At 56.1% G+C, this 21,043-nt stretch overlaps 4 protein-coding genes across 10 annotated transcripts; 2 read left to right on the forward strand and 2 right to left on the reverse strand.

The window, feature by feature from the left end:
- Positions 1-59: 59 nt before the first annotated feature.
- On the forward strand, positions 60-5,536 carry rab3ip (RAB3A interacting protein (rabin3)). 5 transcript variants are annotated; one of them, XM_085901817.1, is made up of 12 exons: positions 60-407; positions 922-997; positions 1,547-1,669; positions 1,882-2,036; positions 2,106-2,280; positions 2,561-2,656; positions 2,967-3,044; positions 3,111-3,320; positions 3,389-3,696; positions 3,761-3,860; positions 3,949-4,018; positions 4,406-5,536. In XM_085901817.1, the coding sequence occupies exons 3-12, from the start codon at positions 1,577-1,579 to the stop codon at positions 4,486-4,488; spliced, it is 1,368 nt and encodes a 455-aa protein (XP_085757943.1). In that variant the 5' UTR covers positions 60-407; positions 922-997; positions 1,547-1,576; the 3' UTR covers positions 4,489-5,536. The 5 variants fall into 5 exon arrangements, with proteins under 5 accessions (XP_085757943.1, XP_085757942.1, XP_085757945.1 ...); XM_085901821.1 differs by lacking the exon at positions 922-997 and having other exon boundaries at positions 69-407; positions 3,389-3,517; positions 3,584-3,696; positions 4,406-5,531; XM_085901816.1 differs by lacking the exon at positions 922-997 and having other exon boundaries at positions 4,406-5,535.
- Positions 5,537-5,678: 142 nt separating this feature from the next.
- Positions 5,679-8,106, reverse strand: tmem19 (transmembrane protein 19). Its single transcript, XM_085902686.1, has 8 exons — positions 7,942-8,106; positions 7,333-7,480; positions 6,851-6,964; positions 6,621-6,758; positions 6,480-6,556; positions 6,203-6,380; positions 5,924-6,133; positions 5,679-5,839 (listed from the first exon to the last, which is right to left on the reverse strand). The coding sequence occupies exons 2-8, from the start codon at positions 7,463-7,465 to the stop codon at positions 5,679-5,681; spliced, it is 1,011 nt and encodes a 336-aa protein (XP_085758812.1). The 5' UTR covers positions 7,466-7,480; positions 7,942-8,106.
- Positions 8,107-10,157: 2,051 nt separating this feature from the next.
- kics2 (KICSTOR subunit 2) lies at positions 10,158-14,793 on the forward strand. Of its 2 annotated transcripts, XR_015063160.1 has the most exons (4): positions 10,158-10,631; positions 10,803-11,184; positions 11,515-12,625; positions 13,272-14,793. XR_015063160.1 is itself a non-coding variant. In XM_085902680.1 (3 exons), the coding sequence occupies exons 1-3, from the start codon at positions 10,382-10,384 to the stop codon at positions 12,332-12,334; spliced, it is 1,452 nt and encodes a 483-aa protein (XP_085758806.1). In that variant the 5' UTR covers positions 10,158-10,381; the 3' UTR covers positions 12,335-13,045. The 2 variants fall into 2 exon arrangements, 1 of the variants encoding a protein (XP_085758806.1); XM_085902680.1 differs by lacking the exon at positions 13,272-14,793 and having other exon boundaries at positions 11,515-13,045.
- On the reverse strand, positions 12,422-20,901 carry LOC147040514 (SLIT-ROBO Rho GTPase-activating protein 1-like). Of its 2 annotated transcripts, XM_085902690.1 has the most exons (22): positions 20,617-20,901; positions 19,026-19,221; positions 18,795-18,957; positions 18,420-18,482; positions 18,148-18,339; positions 17,937-18,065; positions 17,633-17,854; positions 17,443-17,544; positions 17,176-17,373; positions 17,022-17,106; positions 16,922-16,949; positions 16,826-16,859; positions 16,703-16,763; positions 16,557-16,634; positions 16,355-16,489; positions 16,172-16,277; positions 15,872-16,096; positions 15,643-15,722; positions 15,369-15,549; positions 14,962-15,093; positions 14,467-14,800; positions 12,422-14,404 (listed from the first exon to the last, which is right to left on the reverse strand). In XM_085902690.1, exons 1-22 carry the CDS (start codon positions 20,681-20,683, stop codon positions 13,979-13,981), a joined length of 3,237 nt encoding a protein of 1,078 aa, XP_085758816.1. In that variant the 5' UTR covers positions 20,684-20,901; the 3' UTR covers positions 12,422-13,978. The 2 variants fall into 2 exon arrangements, with proteins under 2 accessions (XP_085758816.1, XP_085758815.1); XM_085902689.1 differs by having other exon boundaries at positions 15,369-15,547; positions 15,614-15,722; positions 17,022-17,373.
- Between the last annotated feature and the right edge of the window lie 142 nt (positions 20,902-21,043).

Here is a 21,043-nt window from a genome sequence, read left to right on the forward strand (position 1 = left end):
GGGCAAATGGATACGCATTTCACTGCGCTGCTGTCATGGTTACTTTTCATTAAAGCGACATTTGCACCTTAACAGTCATACTAATCATATAGACACACAGTCGTATGACTCCTATAGAAACAAAGAGCAGAATATTTTTATGGTTGTATGTCGCATAGATATCATTTCACAAGAATGACGTTTTTCACACTCTGAATCGCACCAACAATATCGCGTCTCTAAGGTGTGTTGCTGGTTTCCGAGAAGCCTCGAACGCACCATTCCCGAGTTAACCTGCGCCGCCGCCGTCGCCGCCGCCGGGCTGCGTCAACGAGCGCACCGCCAGCAGCGAGCGTCGTTTGTCAGCTTGAAATTCCAGGTGGGAGGCGGCCCGACGTCCGGCTTCTTTCTGTCCGCGCACAGGTCCGGTGAGTGCTCCCACAACTTTCACTACAAGAGAAATGACAAGAATATCGTCGCTTCGCGAGGTAGCCGAGACGCTAAATGGGTTACATGCGTCCATTATCGGACATGCTCGCTCCCGTCCGTAATAGATTGCCACTTCAATTGCTTTGAACGACGTTTTATGTTTTCAACTCCACTCTGACTGCCTCAAAACGCCGTCAAACATCCCGTCGATTAAAGGGGAGTACGTCATTTGTTAGGCATTCGCCAGTTGACGTTGGCCGCGGCACATAGTGGGGATTTAGCATGTTAGCTCGGAGCTAACTGTTAGCAAGCAGGATGTAAAGATAACACACTTGAGGTACACGCGCCTTTTAGGCACCCAGGGGACACTGTAAGCGACCAAAACAATCAAAAACGGAATCATGAAGGAATACGAACAGCGTTAGCTCGAGACTTGTTTATCTCGTGCGTTCAGGTCGCCAGATGATTTGAACATGTGCCAAAACCACATTTTTGGAAATTCCTTCTTTCAAGTCAGTTGGTGTCCTCCGTGAAGTGACAGGAAGGAAGGAAGGAAGGAAGGAAGGAAGGAAGGAAGGAAGGAAGGAAGGTGTGTTGGAGCTGCAAAGGGACTCAAGTATTGCATTTGGCGTTTCAGCCTGATGTGTTGATTGATTGATTGATTGATTGATGGCAAAATTAAAGTTCCCTTCGTTTCAACCTCGGTTTGTGCCATTCCTTTCTGATCTCTTTCGTCACCGTTTCCATCTTTCATTCCTTGCTTCCGAAAGACCTGCATCTTAACGTCTAACCCTCCCTCAGATGGTGTTGGATTTTGCGTGCCTCCTTCCTTTGCTTCAAACAAAAGTACGTAGCCAGTTGCACTTTGTTTTGAAGAATGGTGAGAAAGCCTCAGTCCAAATCATGTGACCAAGTAACTGGATCCCTACCCGGCATCCTTTGCGGTGTCAGGTTACCGCGGGTTCTGGATGGCCCGTCTCCATGGCGACGGGCCGGGCCAGAGTCCATCGAGCGTCTCGGCCCGCATCCTTGCCTAGCTTTGTCCTCACCGGGAGGACGGAAGGCGCGTGACGTGACAGGCCATTGCTTGTCATGTGCACGTGACGTGACGCCGTTTGTTTTCTGTGCTAACCTGCAGCGTGAAGGATGAACCAAAGCAGCAGCCGCCATGGCCCGCAGCAGCGCTCCCGCTAACGCCGAAACCCTGGAGGGCTTCCACGAGGTCAACCTGGCCTCGCCCACCACGCCCGATCTGTTGCAGGTATCTACGCACGCACGCACGCTCCGCCTGCAAACATGCCAGGAAGTCAGGAGTTCACAAGATGACGCCACTTGACTGGAAATGTAGCTTCTGCACTTGGTTCCGCAGAGGTCCTTGGCACCAAGGCCTACAAACATAAGCAATAGAAAAAAAGTAGCCATGTCAGGTCCGACCGACGCTTGAACCAGCGGGCGCCGTCTTTGTGGCCGCAGAACCAGGCGGAGCAGCGGCCGGGCGCCCGCCACAGCGCGCCGCCCACGTCCCTGTACCGCACGCACTCGCTGGGGGCGCCGCCCGCCGGCTTGCGGGCCGACCAGCTGCCCACGCGGCCCGTCTACTCCATGCCCACGCACGCTCGCAACGGCAGGTGAGTCGGCTTTGGCCCCTCCCGCGTCTTTTTCCTCCTTTGCCAAAATCTGTCAACCTGCCCGTCCAGCGCGCAGGGCCCGGAGACGGACGGCGTCGAGAGCAACTTCCTGTCGGGCGACCATGGCGGCGACCAGTGCGGCGGCCTCAGCGACACTTTTGCGCGACTGCGCGGCCCCTCGGTCACGGAGGTGCGAGAGAAAGGATACGAGCGGCTCAAGGACGAGCTGGCCAAAGCGCAGAGGGTAACTCTCCATTGGTGCTCGCGTCTGCGTGCGTGTGTGTGTAAGAGAAACAGTTCCATATTTGCTTTTGTTGTTCTCATTTTTCTTCATTTTTGGCTGGGTGCGTTTTTTCGTGCATGTGTGTGTGTGTGTGTTTATGAGCCATTTCGCACACATTTGATTTGTCATTGAGGATGCAACTTATGTTTTCTGTTTCTTTGTTTCTTCATGTCACGGTTGTTTTGCTCGCCATTGGCCGCATGTTGTCACGTGTGTGTGCGTGCGTGCTTGCGTGCGTAAGGAGCTGCTGTTGAAGGATGAGGAGTGTGAGAGGTTGTCTAAAGTGCGAGATCAGCTGGGCCAGGAGCTGGAGGAGCTGACGGCCAGCCTCTTCCAGGTCGGTGCGCCTCCACTGTCCGTTTGTCTGTCCCGCCGCCCGCCCCGCCCCCTCTTCTGTCTGCACTTGCTTCTTGGCCAGCAAGTTGGCGCACAAGCAGGGTTTCTTAGCCTTCAATGAGTCAAGGTGCATTGTCACCCCAGCAAACAACTCATGTTTAAAAAAAAAAAAAAAAAAAAAAAAAAAAAAAAAAGCACATGCCCTGTTAGGAATAGTGAATTATTCTCGCCCGGGGCGGCGGCAGCGCTGTGTTTGAAGCCTTTTGTGCTCGTGAGCTCACGCTGCGCCGTTTGCCCTGGTGTGACGCCAGGAGGCCCACAAGATGGTGAGGGAGGCCAACGTCAAGCAGGCCAATGCCGAGAAACAGCTGAAAGAAGCCCTGGGCAAGGTGAGCTCGTCGCCCGCTGTTGCTTTTTTGGTCACTGCCGCCTGGGCTCAAGCTTTTGCCGGTCAGATCGACGTGCTGCAGGCGGAGGTGCAGGCCCTGAAGACGCTGGTGCTGTCGTCCCCCACCTCCCCCGTGGGCGAGCTCCCTAACGTGGGCGGCGGGGGCAAGGCGGCCTTCCGGAAGGGCCACAGCAGGAACAAGAGCACCTCCTCGGCCGTCCTGGGAACGCAGGCCGACCCGTCGGCCACGCAGCCCATCGTGCGGGAGTGTCGAGAGGTGCGAGGGGCTCTGGGCCGAGCCCGCTCGAGCGAGCGCGGGCTCACGGCGCGGTGTCTTGCTTGCAGGCGGACGCGCAGCTCTTCAGCGAGTTCAAGGCCTGGAAGGGGGAGCCCACGCTGGACCGCCGCTGTTGCTTCCTGGAACGAGTTTACCGCGAGGACATCTACCCCTGCCTCACCTTCAGCAAGAGCGAGGTCAGCGTGCAATGCTCCCAAAGGTCTGAAATGTCAACACCGTTATGTCGACTCTTCCCTCCTCAGCTGGGTTCGGCCATCTTGGAGTCGGTGGAGCAGAACACGCTCAGCGTGGAGCCGGTGGGCTTCCAGCCGCTGCCCGTCGTCAAAGCCTCGGCGGTCGAGTGCGGCGGACCAAAGTGAGACGGCGACCCCTCAAACTTTTGCTTCCTCGGCCCGTGTCCGACCGTTTGTGTGTGGCAGGAAGTGCGCCCTGAGCGGACAGAGCAAAACCTGCAAGCACAGAATCAAGTTTGGGGACTCGCCCAACTATTACTTTGTGTCTCCGTACTGCCGATACCGAGTGAGGACGCCGCCGACGGCGATGACGACCAGCCTCCGAAATGCAAAGCGCCTCCCTCACGTTGTCGCTTGCTTGTGTTGTGTGTCAGATCACGGCGGTGTGTAATTTCTTCACCTACATCCGGTACATCCACCAGGGCCTGGTCAAGCAGCAGGACGGTAAGCGGCAACGCTTTGCGCTCACACAGCAACGGGAAGTCTGGCTGAGCCATATAGAGTGGGTGGATGGGGGGGGGGGGGGGGGGGTCACCAAAAAAATGCTAACTGTACTGTCGTCATATCGTCCCATCTCGATTTTGTTGTCTTTAGACTGACTGTTTGAAAACTAAACAAAGGGGAGAGTACTTCAACGTTTGATGAACATACTGTCAAATGAGTTGATATGAACCGAAACAAATGTGCAAACTATAAAAGGGGTCATAAATAGGATGCAATGTCAAAGTGTGACCAGCAGAGGGCAGCTTTTGTCCCTTATGAGAGGAGAGCTGGAAGCGGAGACGTTGCCATTCATGTGTGCCGTGCGTGCGTGCGTGCGCGCGTGTTTAGCGGAACAGATGTTCTGGGAGGTGATGCAGCTGCGCCGGGAGATGTCCATGGCCAAGCTGGGCTACTTCAAAGACAACCTGTGACTGAACCAACCAGCCACTGACTGACTGACTGACTGACTGACTGACTGACGGACTGACTGTCCTCCAGATGCCCCAAGCTCCCGCTCTGGATCAACCCGGTCGGTGATCAGCGTACGTTCCTCACTACACCAAACGCTCAGCAGCGTTACCGTGACAACCCTTCGGCTCACCTTTCATTCCGTTCAGTTGAGCAAGTTTTGGATGTCATAATCAAGCGGAAAAATGGCTCTCCTTGACGGCACGCCAGGGCAATTTGACTTTCTTCCCCTAACCCACTCAAGCAAAGTCTTAAAAGGTCGTCTGCTCTCTTGCATTAGTCTGGGTTATGCAAGCGTACAGCAGTATCTTCCAACTTTCCTATGAAGAACTTGAAATTTGGACATTATTTTTAATCATGTGTATCATTAATATTAGACATAATATATATATATAAATATATCTAATTTATGAATCTGTTTACTATAGAATGAAAATGAGTTTGTGAAAGCGCTTGAAACCTTCAATTTTGTACCCTCTTTTTCCAAGCATGACTATGACCCCAATTCTGAGGACGCTTTCAAGGGCGCTCGCTCACTCTCGGGGCATTGGAATTGATCTTTCCGTTGTCATTTTGCAAAAAGTCTCTCTTTAGAACGAAGGAACGAACGCAAACACTAAGCCGACAAACACACCGAAGGAGGTTTGCGGCATCTGTTCTTTGTTGACCTTGTTTATCTGCACGCGTGTGCAAACCTTCTCAAGTGAGCATGACTTTGTTTGTCTCTTTTTCTCTGTCATTTCAAGTCACCATCGCTCACCACTTTGCTTTAGTGCCTTTTCTCTCACGATGAAATAAACAAATGAAGACAAAACAAAGCATGGTGCCTCCAGTCTGGAATGTCCACTTTCTGGGGCTCAGCTCATGTTTGCCGTCGTCACACGGTGATATGCAAATGTGGCTTTTTTTTTTTCTTCTTCTTCAGGCAAGTATTGCTACAGAACTGTTCAAGCTTTGATTTAGTCAGGCCATCAAGAAAAACAGCAGAGGAAGAGTTGAAGCACACGGCAACCTGATTTGCGCTTTCACACTTGATTTATTTTCAAATGAAGCCCATAAAATAAAGTTCTCTGTTTCCCCGTCGCTGCCTGGACTGGAGTGGAGCCACACAACCACCCCCGCCCCCCCCCCCCCCCCCCCCTCCGATATCTCCCTAGTGGGGCCACAAGCCCCAGGCCATCCCGGGCAGACCGATGGCCACCAGGATGGACGAGAAGAGGTTGACGGCGTTGTTGTCCAGGATGGGTTTGCCGCTGATCCAGTGCGTGGTGGGCGACTGGTAGCTCACCACCTTGCCCACGCTGGTGTCGAAACCTGCCGGCGAGCAACGCAACGGGTGAGCAACGCAACGGGTGACGCCTTTTTGCTCGAGACGCTCACCACGCGAGTCAGACCTACCCGAGTACTGCACGCTGGCTCCCAGGAGGGAGTCGAGGAGGGAGCCCAGCAGGCCGGCCGCGCCCCCGTACAGCACCACCGGCCACTGGGGGGCGCACTGCTGCAGCTCGCCGACAAACAGCACTTGAGTCGCCCAGTAGGCTCCGCCCACCGCCAGACCACCCAGGAAGCTCGCCACCAGGCCCGTGTGAGTCACTCCGCCGTTGGTACCTGTTGGCGGTAAGTCCACATTTTCTCCACAGCAGATGCGCTGTATGTTTTCCTCTCTCTGGCGCTCACCTTCAGGGACCTCCTGCCAGGTGGTGATGAGCCTGGGGCGAGAGCGGCTGAGGACCGGCCCCACTTCGGAGGCCCAGGTGTCGCCGGCGCTGCACGCCAGCGCCCCCAGCAGCGACAGGCACAGCCACGACGCCGTGTACTGCCGGCCAAAGTCGATGGCCGTCTCGCCGGGGCCCGCCTGCCGACCCAGCCGCAAAACAAAGCAAAGTGTTGCACGCTGGGCGAGACGGAGCCGGCGGCCGCTTGAGCCGACGGCTTTTCTGCCGCCGCCGCTCACCTCGATCATGTAGAGCAGCGCCAGCTGCGTGGGAACGCCGCCGTTGCAGAGCACCTGCATCCAGTTTCGCTGGCCCCCTGCCGCCAACAGCACAGACGTAAGAACGCCGCCCACAGCGCCCGCCGCGCGCCCCTCTCCCACCTTCCTTGTAGTCGGCGTCAATTTTCTTCTTGCGCGCGGCACCCCAGCGCGTCAGTTTGGACGAAGTGACGAAAAAGGCCAGCAGGGACGAGAAGAAGCTGAAGTTGGCCATGGTCAGCACGAAGCCCACAAAAAGTGCTGACGAGACAATGTGACAAAATCCAAAGTCGTCACGCTGCTGTTTTTTTTTTTCTTTTTGTCCGGTCAAAATTCCACCGAGGCTGCCTCACCTCCCAGCGCGCCCGACAGATCCAGGCTGCGTCTCTTTCGGGCTCGAATGGTCAGCACCAACGGCACCAGGATGGAGAAGAGCCATCGCCACGGCGACACGGGCTGCAGCGACCCTGAGCCAACCCATGCAAAGTTGATAAGTACAAAAATCCTAATGTATTTTTGAGCCGCAACTTATCTCAAGCTCGCTCATAATTGATGAATTTTTGGGTCCTATTTGTGAGGTCACGTAAGCGTTGCGGAAAAGCAGCCCGCTGAGCGTCTCCAATCGTGCGGGCGGCGGTTCGATAGGGACGCCAAAAGGCTCTTTGTGCCGCGTGTCCTCGGACAATCAATGAAGGCCCTTCAACGCCAAGGCGGGAACAATCGCGCTCTTTGTGGCCTGCCCGATAATCTTGCGTCATAAGTTTGGGGCCCTCGAGAAGCATCCGGCACGTGGCTTCTCGACGCGCCAAACGCCGAGTCATTTGAGACGACTGACCGGAATATGCGCTGAGGGTCAGGGAAAGCGTCCAGAAGAAGAGGGAAAGCGCCAAAGTGGCGGCCAGCAGGATCATGTCGCTCATCATCTTCAGGGTGTCCTTCATGGGAGGGCCGCCCAGCTCAAAGCTCATCTCGTACGCCGTGCTCTGCGTAAGAGGGCAGAAAGGAAGGAAACATACTTGGTCGCCGCCGCCGTTTGCTCATCAAGTGTCATCTTTTCTTGTTCCCCGAGCAAACCTTGCCACCTTACTTTGAATGTTCTTTTAAAAAGCTGATTGATTCCACACGCACTCGCACAAAATCAGCATTCGAAATGAAAACACAAAGTGCGATAGCACAGAGATGCTTTCTGCAAGCCACTCCCGAGATATGATGAGCGATTCCAAAGTTGATGAGTAGCTTTCCCTCCCTCGTTTTCCTTGAATGTCGCATTTGCGGGCGAAAGCTCGTCCGGGTCTCCTCCCTTGTGTTTGTAACATCGCATACGAGCGCGTTGTTACCGGCCGGCCGGCCGGCAAGCCAACCGGCCAGCCGGCCAGCCGCCCGGCCAGCCGCCCGGCCAGCCAGCCAGGTCACATTTGTCAACAAAATGACTTGGTTTACTCACTGCACTTGACAGGCTTCATTGTGGTCGCTTTGACTTGCTCTCCACACCGAACATCAGGCGGCTAAATCGTTGCGCGGCTCGAATGTATACTCGCATATGACACGCACATGAAGACAAAATATGAAGTGACAGGCGGATCTTTTAGCAGCGGCACACGCACTTCACCGGAAGTTAATGGGCGGGTCTTTTGCCCACCAAAATAAATTTAAGCGTATGACAGTCGATGCAAATAACACGTTCTTTACAATCCTAACAGTAAACAAATTCAACTTTCTATCACTTTCATTCTTCAGTTGATTTTTGTTGCTCCGTTTTGAAGTTAGAGGACAGCGGTGGATGTGTGTTCTTGACATTGACCAAAATAAGATCAATTACCATTTGAAACCTTTGATTTGTGCACACTTGCAACTCGATTTGATCATTCATTGTAGCCTGATTTCCACGGGAAAGTTTTCAGCGTGCGTGTCCATGACAATAAGCGACTTGTGCAGCGTAGCAAGGCCCCCTTCCCTTCCCTGACGAGGGTGCCACGCCACCCCTTGTTCGGACGTTGAGAGCGTGTGGGCCAAAATGGCCCTGATTGGGATGTCAAGTGATCATGTGCTGCAAAGGCTGAAGGATAACTCCATTGATGTCCTTCCTGCTAGGTATTCGATTTCATATGTTTCAAGGTGAAAAGACTTTGGTCATGAGTCAAACAAGACACTCACTCACTCACTCACTCACTCACTCACTCACTCACTCACTCACTCACTCACTCACTCACTCACTCACTCACTCACTCACCTCCATTACTGTGTACTTTTGACCAAGCTGACAAGTCTTGAATGGGTCCCGCGCAGGTTGGCCCGTTGGTCCGTCAAAGGCGCCGCGAGTGGGATGTTCTCAGTCTCGTCTTCCCCGGCGTGTGGAAGGAGCATCGTCGGGTCCGGCCCATTTGTGCGAGAGGGATGCGCGCCTCACCTCCTCTTCAACTCACTTTGGTTAGTTGTGGTTTGCAGGCCCGTCCCACCCCACGTATGACAGCTTGCGACATTGACTTCATTTGGCTGGCTGGCTGGCTGCCTGGCTGGCTGGCTCATCACAAAGAGCTCGCAGTTCCAGACAGGAGGGCATTCTCCTCGCGTCGCGCCAATCCACACCCAGACATGTGAGGTTGGCACCGGAGCCGTCCTGACCATGAGATCGTATCCAAGGCGCAAACGTTTGATGTCGATGAAGCTCGATAACCTTCGGAGAAGGACAAATTGTGGCAGGAACCCACAGAGCCGCGACCGATCGATGCTCGCCAGCGAATTCCAACAGTAAATGAACAAACTAGAGCACCGGCGACATATCCGTCCGAGTAGGCAGAAAGGATTGCGGGCAAAAGTGACCTCCGGATAAACATAAATCTTATCTCCTATATTTCTTGGTATCGCCCATCAGCTGCTCATTTACGATTTGATGCTAAAGTTGCGATTAAGACCTCGGGCGTCATCGTACGCTTACATACTCCCAACAACCTGTTGATTCACTTGATTTGACTTCACTTCGTCTTTCCAAGAAGGAATGACTGGGGGGAGGAACTCAACAACATTACAGTTTGTAAATAAAAAAGAATCACTTCATCAAAATCTAGTTCTACATTGGGTAGCGTATTGATTTCATTCATGGATTAACTCAAAGAGGAATTTTAATCCACATCGGCCACGCTGTGAGACTGATTCTTCATTTTGATCCTTCTAAGTAGGTTACTTTCAAGGCATGAGTTGTCTGCGACTTTTGCCAATTCGAGCCACGGCCGATAGTTCTGCGTTGGTCCTCTTTTGCTCATTGGATCTTAGGTTTAGAAGCAGTTCTCAAAATGAGAAAAACCTCTTATTTGACTTCAGCTTTCAGACAGAAATACACAAATGCTTGTTTTGCCTGAAAAGCGGAAGGAAAAGAAAATATAGCACGAGACACCAAAAAACCCCAAAAAACAGCTCGTATATTTATTTTGGATTTCCGGTAGTTATCGTCGGCAGCATTTCTCATACCGACAAGCCTTTAAAAACAACAAGATAAATGACTACAATGACGAAAAACAAGCAGAAAACAACATTCATTGGTAATTCATTGCTTATTTTTTAATGACACGACTGAATAAACAAGAATAAAAAAAAATCACAGATTCCCTCGAACAAATTGTTGTCATCTTATTCTGGTTCCAATTTATTTTGCGTCCTCGGGCTTGCCGTCGTGTTTGCATCAAAACGACAAGATGGCGAGATAGCCCAAGCCCTCCCGTGAAAGTATTTAAAAGTATATTTCATCGGTTTGGGCGTGCCTATTCAGCATTTATGACTTCGAAATCGCTCCATTTTTCGAGGGCGGAATGGTGCTTTATTAGCAATCCCTGAAAAAGCGTGCCATTGCTGGATTAGCTTGTTAGCTGCGTTCGAACAACTCCCTGGCGATGGCTGACCCGGCGGCCGAGGAGGAGCTGCTCCGGCCGGTGCCGCGCGAGCAGGCCATCCTGGAGAGCTTCTTCACGCAGCTCGGCATGTTCTCCTTCGACCGCGCCAAGGACTACGTGGAGAAGGAGAAAGACAACAGCAGCAGCCGGAGCTCCGGGGCCGTCTGGGCCGCGCTGCTGGCCGCCTTGGCTCACCTGGCCGCCGCCGAGAAGGCTTACCATAACATGACCTTCCTGGGACAGAAGATGGGTATAGACAAACGAAAGCAGCTTTCACCCGGCCGTTTGCGTTCTTTTGTTACATTCTTACCACCTTATTTGTCCCCAATTCAGAATCATTGAAACTACAGCCGTTTCTTTGATAGACACCAGGGGGCGCTGCAGCACAACGCGGGTTTGACCTGCCCTCTTGTCCCCGCAGGAAGTCAGTCCTTCTTCAGCCGCAAGGACTCCACGCGCACCATCTACACGTCTCTGCACAATGAGCTGCGCAAGGTGATGACGTCGGGGCGGCACATGCAGCAGCAGCAGCAGCAGCAGCAGCAACAGCAGCAGCAGCAGCAGCAACAGCAGCAGCAACAGCAGCAGCAACAGCAGCAGCAGCAGCAGCAGCAACAGCAGGCCCCGCCGCACCTGGAGGACCTGCTGTGTCACTTGGCCGAGCAGCTGTGCCACTTTGCGCAGGCCCGCGTGGAAATGGCCGACCTCTACGAGAAGATGCACGCGCTGGCCGGACAGAAGAACGTCAACGGCGAGGCGCTGGTGCCTGCCCTGGATGCCGTGATGCACAAGTACAGCTCCAAGTGAGTCCGCGGAAAGCCAAGAGGGAAGACGGGGCCATTCCGTGGCCTCAGACTTCCCATGGAAATTGATTGTGAATTGAGGGCAATTTAATGATGCTATCATATCGTATATATATATATATCTCAGGAGAAAAAAAAACAAGCCATCTATAAATTGCAGGACAATATCTCTATTTTCACGACGTTAGTTGCGGCAACGTGATAAATGAAGCAGTGCGAAGGGGGAGGTCGGAGGAAGAAAAGCGCTCAACACGGGGAGGGACATCTTGCGCGGCTGCCGTCTTTGTGCCCGCCCACCCGCCCGCTCTCTTAATGGAGGATCTCCCCCAGGTTCCACCACCCCATCCTGGGCCGCGTGGAGGAGAGCTTCCAGACGGAGGTGGAGGTGGTGACGCAGCTCCTGCGCTGCCAGGCCCAGGTGTCGGAGTGGCGCTTCCTGCCGGCGCTGCTCAGCCTGCACGGCGCCGCCGGCAAACTGACGGCGTGGGGCCAGCTCTTCCAGCGGCAGAAGGAGACCCGCAAGCATCTCTTTGGAGGCCAGTCCCAGCGGAGCGTCCAGCCGCCGCACCTCTACGCCTGGCTCCAGCGCTTCCAGGCCGCCCTCCTGGCCAAGTTCAGCTTCTACTTCCACGAGGCGCTGAGCCGCCAGAGCACGCCGGCCGACATGCGTGCGCTGACGGCCCGCGCCGCGCCCGACTACCACGGCAAGATCTGCTCCTTTGCGCGCAAGCACGACGCCGCCAGCGTCTCGCTGGTCTTCAACAACCGCGGCTCGGAGAGCTTCCGGGGCCACGGCTACCACCACCCGCGCTCCTACCGCGAAGCCCCCAAGGGCGTGGAGCAGTTCCCCGCCGTGGTGTCGCTGCCCTCGGGCGAGCGCCCGCTGGCGCACTGGCCCAACGTGGTGATGATGATGGGCGACCGGGCCGCCGAGCTGGCCGCGCCCGACAAGGTGGTGCACTTCTACGACGACAAGGTCCAGAGCACCTACTACCTGGCGCGGCCCGAGCCCTACTTCACCCTGGTGGTGATCCTGGAGGGCAGGAAGTCTGAGCGGGACCTGGGCGTGGTGGCCTTCCTGCAGGAGATCTGCGGCTCGCTGCGCAACTCCAAACCCTTCGCCGGCCTCAAGCCGGGCTCCAAGGGATGACTTGAACTTTCCTCCGCCCGCCTCTGGGTCTAGCCCGCACCCGAGCTAATGTGACGCAAAAGTGCTCTGAAGAGAAAAGTCAGCATATTGTGGACTTGGCTTGTAATTTATTTGTAATATAAATACGACACATTTGAACAATCCATTTTGGCTATGTGAGCTGACGTGACGAAAGCCCGAGTTTCAAACACCAACAGACGAGAACATTTTCCCTCTTCTTCCCCTCTCCAGCGCATCCATCCATCCAACCACGTGATGATGCCACAACAGACGGATGCTATCCTAAACAAGGTCAGTGTGCAAATGGTTTGAAGGATGAGTTTCATTCAGAGTGCTGCAGCGCCCAAACTCCCCAAAACATGGGAAAAAAAAAAGGCACTTTCACATTCTCTCGCTCTCACATTCACATTGGCTGTGCTGTTCAAGTGAGCCCCACCCTGTCAGTTTAAGGTTAACGTGGGAGTTTAGTGCAGGGGTTCTCCAACTTTCTGGGTCCGGGGACTCCTTTTTGGGGCTCCAAGCGTACTTTGCAGGTTAGGGGCCTTTTGCTGCTCTTTTTTTTTTTACACGCTGTGCAAATTGGGCATCAGCAAGAAGCAAATGTTTTTGTTTTTTTTTACCCTGCCAGTTCCGTTTTTATTTATTTTTTTACCCCGCCGCCTGTTATTTGCGATGCTTTTTTTGTTTTTTTTAATTCACAAACATTCTGAATTTTACATTTTGGTTCATGACAATTCGAAGCATTTACAAGGCCTTCTGCTCAAGTCAGGCTTCGAATTGGCCCAAAGCCAAATGAAGGCCCCGTTTTATAAAATGAAATAAAATGCGCGGCACTCCCGGTGCTCCCCGGACCGCAGTTTGAGAACCTTTAGTGTAGCGAGCAGGTAAACACACAAAGAAGGTGGCATGTAAGTTTCCCATCTTTCACTCAAACCAGGTCTATGGATCATCCATCTATTGGTGAGCACTACTTGAGTCGAGCTGCGTGCGCAAGCCCAAGGCAAGTGGTACACGCACGCACGCACACACACACACACGCACACCCAGCATAAAAGTTCCCTCCCAAGCACGGCACCCTGTATGAACATCTCACCCCATAAAGAAGAAGGCTCTTAAAGTTCGGAAGTAACATTCAAAAGATCAACAGTCGTTATAAACATTCATTTGTTAAGTAATTAGCTGGACCTTTGTGGGTTTTAGCAGCAGAACTGAGTAGAAAAAAAAAGAGAGAGAGAGAGAGAGAGCACCGTGGCCAGGTCCAACATTCACTTGACTAGAACTACCGCGCCTGCTAAATGCTTCTGTACAACAAGAAGAGAAGACAGGTTCCGCTTTTCTCAAATACTTGAGAAGAAAAGCAAAGGATCGATGATTGAGCCGTTTGCCCCGCTACCTTGACTTCCGAGTATTTGCCTTTGTACGAGGAATATGAATGTGTATTTGCAAAGTTCCTACTTGTCTACGTTTCACGTCATTCTACTGCAGTTCAGCTCTTCAGCATTCGCACGCAATTTTTCTACGCATTCTCTAGTTAGGATTAATATGTCTTACGCGGGACGCCGAAGCGCCTTTCCGACCCTCACTCGTCCGAGTTGCAAAACCTTTGGCGCTACCCTGTTCTCCTTGAGGTGGGCCCGCTTTGGCTCACATGGTGCAGGATTTGTCGGCGGGCGGCGGCGGGGGGAGAGGCGGCGTGCTGCTCTTGGGCGGCACGGCCGGTTTGGGCCTCAGGGCGGGGGGCCGAGGCGGGACCCCCGCCCGAGCGCCCGCCGCCACGGCCTTGAAGACCTCCGGAGACGGGTCGGCCGGCCTGGGCGGGGGGCCCGGCAGAGGGCTGACGGGACTGAGGGGCCCGAGCGGGCTGGGCGTGCCGGGGGTCCCCGGGGTGCCGGGGGTGCCCGGCGTGCTGGGCGTGCTGTGGGGGCTAGGCGATTCGGAGGAGCAGGGGCCAGGTGGGCCGTTCTTCACCTGCTCCAGGGTGTCCAGGACCACGTCCGGAGCCGGCCTGCGGGCCTGACGCTCCAGCAGCCGGAAGTCCCCCAGAGCCACGCTCACCGTCTCCTCCATATCCTGCGCCGGCGAGACACAGAAATCAGCAAAAGGGGCTTCGGTCGGAAGAGCCACTCGCGTACCTGAGCCGGCGTGCCGCTGTCGGCGCCTCTGGTGCGATGCGAGTCAAAGCCGTGCAGACTGCCGTGCAGGCTGCCGATTGCCCGGCGGATGGGCGTGTCCTCGGGCCTCCGCAGCGAATCGCGCCGGGCGACGGTCACGCCGGCCGAGCGGCGACGACGCTCGGGGCTGTCCGGCGGCGGCGGTGTCGGGCCCTGGCCGCGCCCCAGCAGCAGGTCCCGGGGGCTGAAGTGACCCGTCACCGGGGGCGAGCCGCGCTCCATCACCGCCCCGTTGCCGTGGCAGTCGGCGGAGCGGCCCAGCGGACGGCGGAATAGACCCTCGCTTCGCTTCCTCCTGTGAGTGGCGCCGCGTTAGTGTCTGCAATTGTCGTCTGCAATTGTCGTCTGCAACTGTCGTGTGCAACTGTCGTCTGCAACTGTCGTCTGCAACTGTCGTCTGCAATTGTCGTCTGCAATTGTCGTCTGCTTTTGCGCCGGGGCCCATTTGGAACTTACCTGTGGTACGGCTCAGGCGCTCGCACGTCGGTGGGCGAGCGCAGGTCTCGGATGGACCTCTTGTCCTCGGTGCTGCTGCTCCCGCCGTCGCTGTCGGCTTTTTGGCTCGTGGCGTCGGACGTGGCGTCACCCCTAAACGAACCGACGCCACAGTCAATTGCGCGATCGATGCTAATCGGTGAGGAGGAACTTCATCAGAGGCCGTTTGGCCAATCTGACGAACGGAACGAATCGCCGAATCGAATCGAGACGTCTCAACCGAGAGCGGGGTGCGCTTTTAGTGCAGTGGGACACCGTGGAGTGAATGAGAAATGCGGGTTGCCGTGGTAACATCGCCAGACGTTTCTTTGTCTTTGACTTTGCGTCAGGCCGAGGCGTGCGCTCGGCGCCGGCGGCTTGGCACTCGCCTGTCCTTGACGGCGACGTACTGATGCGGCACCAAGCCGCGGTTGCCGTTGTGGCGCCCCTCCCACCAGTCGTGCGAGGCCCGCTGGTAGAGCAGCAGCGTGGCCCCCTTTTTGAAAGACAGCTCGCGGCCAGAGCGCCCCACGTAGTCGAACCTGGCCACCGCCTCGACCGCCTCGCCCTCTGCGAGAGGAGAAAAAAAAAAGGTGGGGAGGAGGAGGAGGAGGAGGGGCGTCGCCATGGCTGCAGTCGCCAAGGCAACAGAGCTCTGCGTACCCTCGTCGCTCGTCTGGGTCTCTGCGCCGGCGTCCGGCTCCGTCTCCTCCAGAGCTCCGGGCTCGCTGAAAGGACTCTCGCTGTGGGAAGAAGAGGTTGGCTGTCTGCCTGCCTGGCTTCTTGTTTTGTTTTTTCTTTCATTCTCAAACATGGATGACCACTGACACAACTACCGTCTGACCTTTCTTCTTCCCAGTCGCCAATGAACGAAAAGCAGCGAGCCTCTCACCAGTACTGCTCGCCGGTCATGCAGGTCTCGTAGAGCGGCCCCGGCAGCTCCTTGGCGTCGGGGAAGATGTTGTCGTGGTGCAGGATGACCGTCTTGACCACCTCGTTGACGTGGGCCTGGCAGGCCACCTGGTCCAGAGAGTCCGGGGTGGGCAGCAGAGTCGGCCCGAAGACGATAGCCAGGTTCCCGGCGTCCATCATGTTCTCGTCGCTGTACTTGGACAGGCTGGAGGACAAACCCGGAGTGAAAAGGATGCGCTCGGACAGGAAGTCGCCGCGACGGCGAACGAGCGCCACCTACTGGTTGAGGAAGGCGAAGAGGTAGCGCATCACCACCAGCGTGGCCCTAGGGACCCCCACCAGGATCTTTTGGATGCACTGGGCTCGCTCGTAGAGGTTCTCCGCGCCTGCTCGGCGAGAGCGCGTTCAGAAGGGCTGATCGTTTGGCCGGCCGCGTTCATCGCAGACGAGCGCCGCCACTCACGGACGCAGGCGATAAGGTCGTTGAACCTGTCGCTGGGGAAGAGCGGGTTCTCCAGGCCGCGGAAGTACAGCTTTAAGACGCCGGCCACCGAGTTGATGTCGCGGTTGCTTTCCTCGTCAATCAGCGGGTCGTCACCTGGACGGGAGGGAGCCCGTCGATCGAATCCACAAGCGAGCCCCGCCCCGTCTGAACCGAGGCTCACCTCTCTCGAAGGAGTTCTTGATGTCGTTGACCTCCACTTGAGAACCGGACACCCGGAATATGCCTTGGTGTTGGAGACCTGTGCCGCAGGTACGGAAAGCCCTTCCGTTCTAGGTCTCCTCGGTTCACTTTGGGATTTGGACTCACCGTGGAGGTTGATGTAGCGCACGCAGCTTTCCACCAGCAGAGGGATGGCTTTGCTCGAGTCCTGTCAACACGGTCGGCGTTAACGTCGCTTCACGGCACAAGTCAAACATCTCCAAACTTTACCTGGTGCTTGCTGTGCGAGTTCTTGCGCCCGCGACTGAAAGAGGACATAGGTGTCAATCAAGTTAGTGAGAAACCCAGGAGGCGGCAGAATCTCACCTGGTGGTGAGCAGCTCGGCTCTGTAACCTGCCGGAGGGAGGTAAAGCGGGAAAAAGGATCCATTCAGTGTCCGCACCACTGGGACATTGGCTAGCTCACCTTCGGCTATGGCTTTCTTGAGGACGTCGTGTTTGGCTTGGAGCTTGGACACCAGGTTGCTCCCCTCCAGGTACTCTCGGAATTTCTGCCAGAGAGACAGAAAAATGCGGTCTGGCTTTGTTTTGTGCTCTGCTCTGCTTTGCTCTGCTCTCACAGTGAAGTAGAAGAGCTCCGTCTCCTGCTGGTTGGCTCGCCTCTTGGCCAGGCTGGGTTTGTTCAGGTAGCCGTCCGACACGCTGGACTTGACCGACTCGGACGACGGACTGTGGGTGAAGCTCTGCGAGACGTCGTAGTCGTCCAGCACCGTCATGTCCTGAAGGGCGCTCAGCGTGGCGCCCCACGTCTTCTTCACCTGCCCAGCAAAGGGTGAGCTCCGTTTTGCTACGGGACAGACCGAGTCGCGTCTCTCGCCCGTTCTGACCTCTTCGTTCTCGATTTGAAGCGACGCCAGGCGGGTCTGCAACTGCGTGAGGCGCAGGGTGAGTTCCGCCTGCACCTGCGGCTGGGAGGCGATCTGGCTCACCTGGCCGGAGGGAGGGAGCGAGGGAGGCCCAACGCAAACGTCACCACACCCGGCGAGACGTCCCGCCCAGACGCCGTCTCGTACCCACCGTGTCGCCCATGTGGGCCTGGAAGCTGAAGCGGGCCGGCGGACAGAAGGCGCTGGGGTAGAGGCCCAGCAGACGTTGGCGGTCCCGGGCGGGGTCCAGACCCTCCACGGCGCCTTCCAGGACCTCCAGCCCGCCGCGCCTGGACGCCTCCAGGCTGAGTTCGGCCGACAGGTACGTCCTCAGCGCCCGGCTCAGACTGGAGTGGTACCCGAGGTCGCAGCACTGGCCGCCGACACATTGACACATTGACGGCCGGGGCGGGGCGGGGCGGGGCCAAACGGCTTTCCGGGTCTCGGGAACTCACGTCGATGATGTCGGGCAGGTCGTGTATGTAGTACTTGAAAACGGCGGCGTTGGTGGCCTCCAGAGTCAGCAGGTACTCGTTGCGGGCTTTCAGCGTCTTCACTTTGTTCTCCGAGTATTTGGCCTTCCTCTGAAAGCAAGCGTGACAGTCGGCGGCGGCGGCGGCCGGCCGTAACGGCCGCCGCCGCCGGCCATGACAGCCGTACACTGACCTTCTCCCGCATCTTCTCCATCTTGCGGGCGGCGTTGCGCCTCTGGTGGCGTTCCTCCATGCGCAAGCCGAACGCAGGCTCGGCCGCGCCGCCCGACACGCCCTTGGCCCGCCCCTCCTGCCGCTCGGCCTCGCGCAGCTTGATCTCGGCGTTGATGGTCTCCACGTGGTACATGTGGTAGCCCTTCATCACCTGGGGAGAAAGAAGCGAGATGGCGGACCAGACTGCGTGCGTGCGTGCGTGCGTGCGTGCGGTCGCCGGCCGCCACTTACGGTGTAGAGCTCGTTGAGAAGCTTCATGAGATCCTCCTGAAGCTGGAAGATGATCTCCTTGCTCTAAAGGAGGACACGTCATCAAGCCACGTGACGGCGGCCGGCGAGGGTCACACCGGGCCGTCGTCACGGCGGCGAGGATGGGAATTTTTTTCTCGAGGTGCCACGAGAGGGATGAATAATGAAGAAGATGAGCGCGTGTTTAATTAGCCGTTAAGCCTGGCAGAGCGCTACAAAACTGACTCTCCTTTTCCCTCGGCGCAGGAGTCTCGCTGGCTCGCTCGCTCGCTCGCTTCCCATTTTAGCGCAGGAGTTGAATAAAACATGCATTTTGACTTGTGATGAAGAGGAAGGGCGGGAGCCGGGCAATCTCACCCTTTTGAGGAGGCGGGCCGAGTCCTCGCTGATGTGCGTGAGGCGAGTGATGACGTTGTTCAAGTAGAGGTCGCCGAGCGTGGCGTGGTCCTTGCTCTCCCTCCTCACCTGGTTGAGCAGCAGGTACCAGCAGTTGACAGGCGACAGAAGGTTCTGGTCCTTTCTAGAAGAAGCAGACAAGGTGTCAGAGGCGGAGGGCAGATCGGGCGTTCAGGCGGGCGGCACGCCTACTTGTACTGCTGGTGGTCTTTGGTGCTGCGCGTCTTGGCCATGAACCTCTCGGCCAGCTTCTCCAGGTTGCGCGAGTACTCGGTCTCGATCTCGGCCTTCTTGCGGAAGAAGTCCTGCAGGTCCTGGAGGAGCTGCACACGCATCTCCGTCTGCTGCTCCAGACAGCGCTGCTGCTCCACCAGCTGGGCCCGCACATCTACAAAGAGCCAAAACGCTGATGCTGGCTTTCATTGGCCTTGGGCCCTTCACACCTTCCTACATTCCTCAAGTCTGCACTCATTTGCCTTCCCATTTTTCAGGACATTTTTTTGTCAACCTATTTTTTGCAAATGGAGCTTTTGGAGCCCGGCATTTCCTCGTGGGCGGCTGTGTCACCTTTGGACCGTGCGTGTCCATGTCACGAGTCACCTTGGAGGCCCACGCAGCGAGCGAGTGAGCGGCACGCTCGGCCAGCATCCGTCTGGCAAAGCAGCGAGGACGGAATACACAATCAGCTTCCCTCACCTCGCATCCACGCACGCACGCACGCACGCGCATCCTGGCAAACACGCAGATTGAATCCTCAGGGAGCCTCTCTGCTCTGACAGACGTTGTCATGGCAACCACACAGTGTGTGTGAAGCACGTGACGCCCAAGGTGATGGCGAGGGAACGCGAGCTGTCGCATCCGCTTTTCACTTCCAATATGAATACTGAGGAGGGGAGGGGAGGGGCGGTGCGGTGGTTTGTGCGCCTGGCTCGCAGATTGGAGATTCTGGCTTTGAATCCTCGGGATTCTAGAAACATCAGCGCACGGTTCCGCAACGACAGTTGAACGACGCCGTGCTGCCCATCGTGCAAAAGCGCATGTCAATTTCGGGGGGTGTGCTCCGCTAGGACGTTCGCGAAGCCTCGGGTTTTTCTTCTGCCGACCTCAGTACTCTGGTCCACCTGGCCCGCGCACGCTATACGCTCTAGCTTTGCACCAATCACCGGGCGGCACGGGGAGGCAGACTTGGGAGGCACATAGTTACAGGAGCTTTATGGTCCGCGGGGGGGGGGGGGGGGGAATTCTCATTTCATGTGAGCGGCCATTTCAATGCAGGGCATCCCCGCCTGCACACACATACGACAAGAATGGCAAAAACAAAAAAGGTGTGTGTCTACGTGCTGAATATAATCTATACGGAATCAATTGGACTTTACTCGATGCAAAATCATTTCGGCGCACAGACGTTGTAGAAGGGACCAAAAAGAAGGTCATGTGTCAGGCTCTCACGAAGGAGGAGCATGTCTATTGCTTTTGTCTTCTGCTCAACTACTGACTGCACGTGAAGAAAAAAAAAAGCAAACGACTAAATTCTCAATGAAACATCTCCCGCGATGTTCATGTGAACGTGGGATCGTCACGGTGGCATTTTCGCGTGCTAGCAGGTGTTGATGCGGGGATGCTGCTGGTAACCATGGTGCTCTGCGGGGGGCGGATGCTTTAGGACTCCCCATGACCCTGAACCCCAGACAGCCCAAAAACACTTCCAGCTTCATGCAGCACTCGGGATGAACTCGTGGCGTGCACGTGTGCGCGTGCGTGTGCTGCAAGATTCCCGCCTTACCTTTCACTTGACTCTCATAGTCCGCAAGGATCTCTTTGTCCTTTTTGCTCTTGTTGGAGTTTGACATGTCGCCTCCACCACGCACGTCAGCACATCCAAATAAATACAATCAAATGAAAATGGAAAGAGGTTATTTTCCGCCTCGTTCTGTGCCCTCCTCCGGCATGCTCGCTACGTCCCCGCACTGCCGCAGCCTCCACGCTGACGATGAGGAGGGGGAGATGGAGGAAGATCAAGTCAGACGGCAATTAGCTTCTCTCGTGAGCGCGCACGTCACGATGCGCACACATGGGCAGCGGCACCTGCGCGCTCCCGTGCGGCTCTGGGCACACGCCCACGAGGTCGGCCGGCACGCAGAGAGGACACGCATGCGCGCGCGTGCCCGAGCGCCCCGAGAACCACGCGAGGCGAGTGATTTACAGTTGGA

The sequence above is a fragment of the Syngnathus leptorhynchus genome, chromosome 21 (assembly GCF_054491065.1).
Source record: "Syngnathus leptorhynchus isolate UIUO chromosome 21, UIUO_Slep, whole genome shotgun sequence".
NCBI lineage: Eukaryota > Metazoa > Chordata > Actinopteri > Syngnathiformes > Syngnathidae > Syngnathus > Syngnathus leptorhynchus.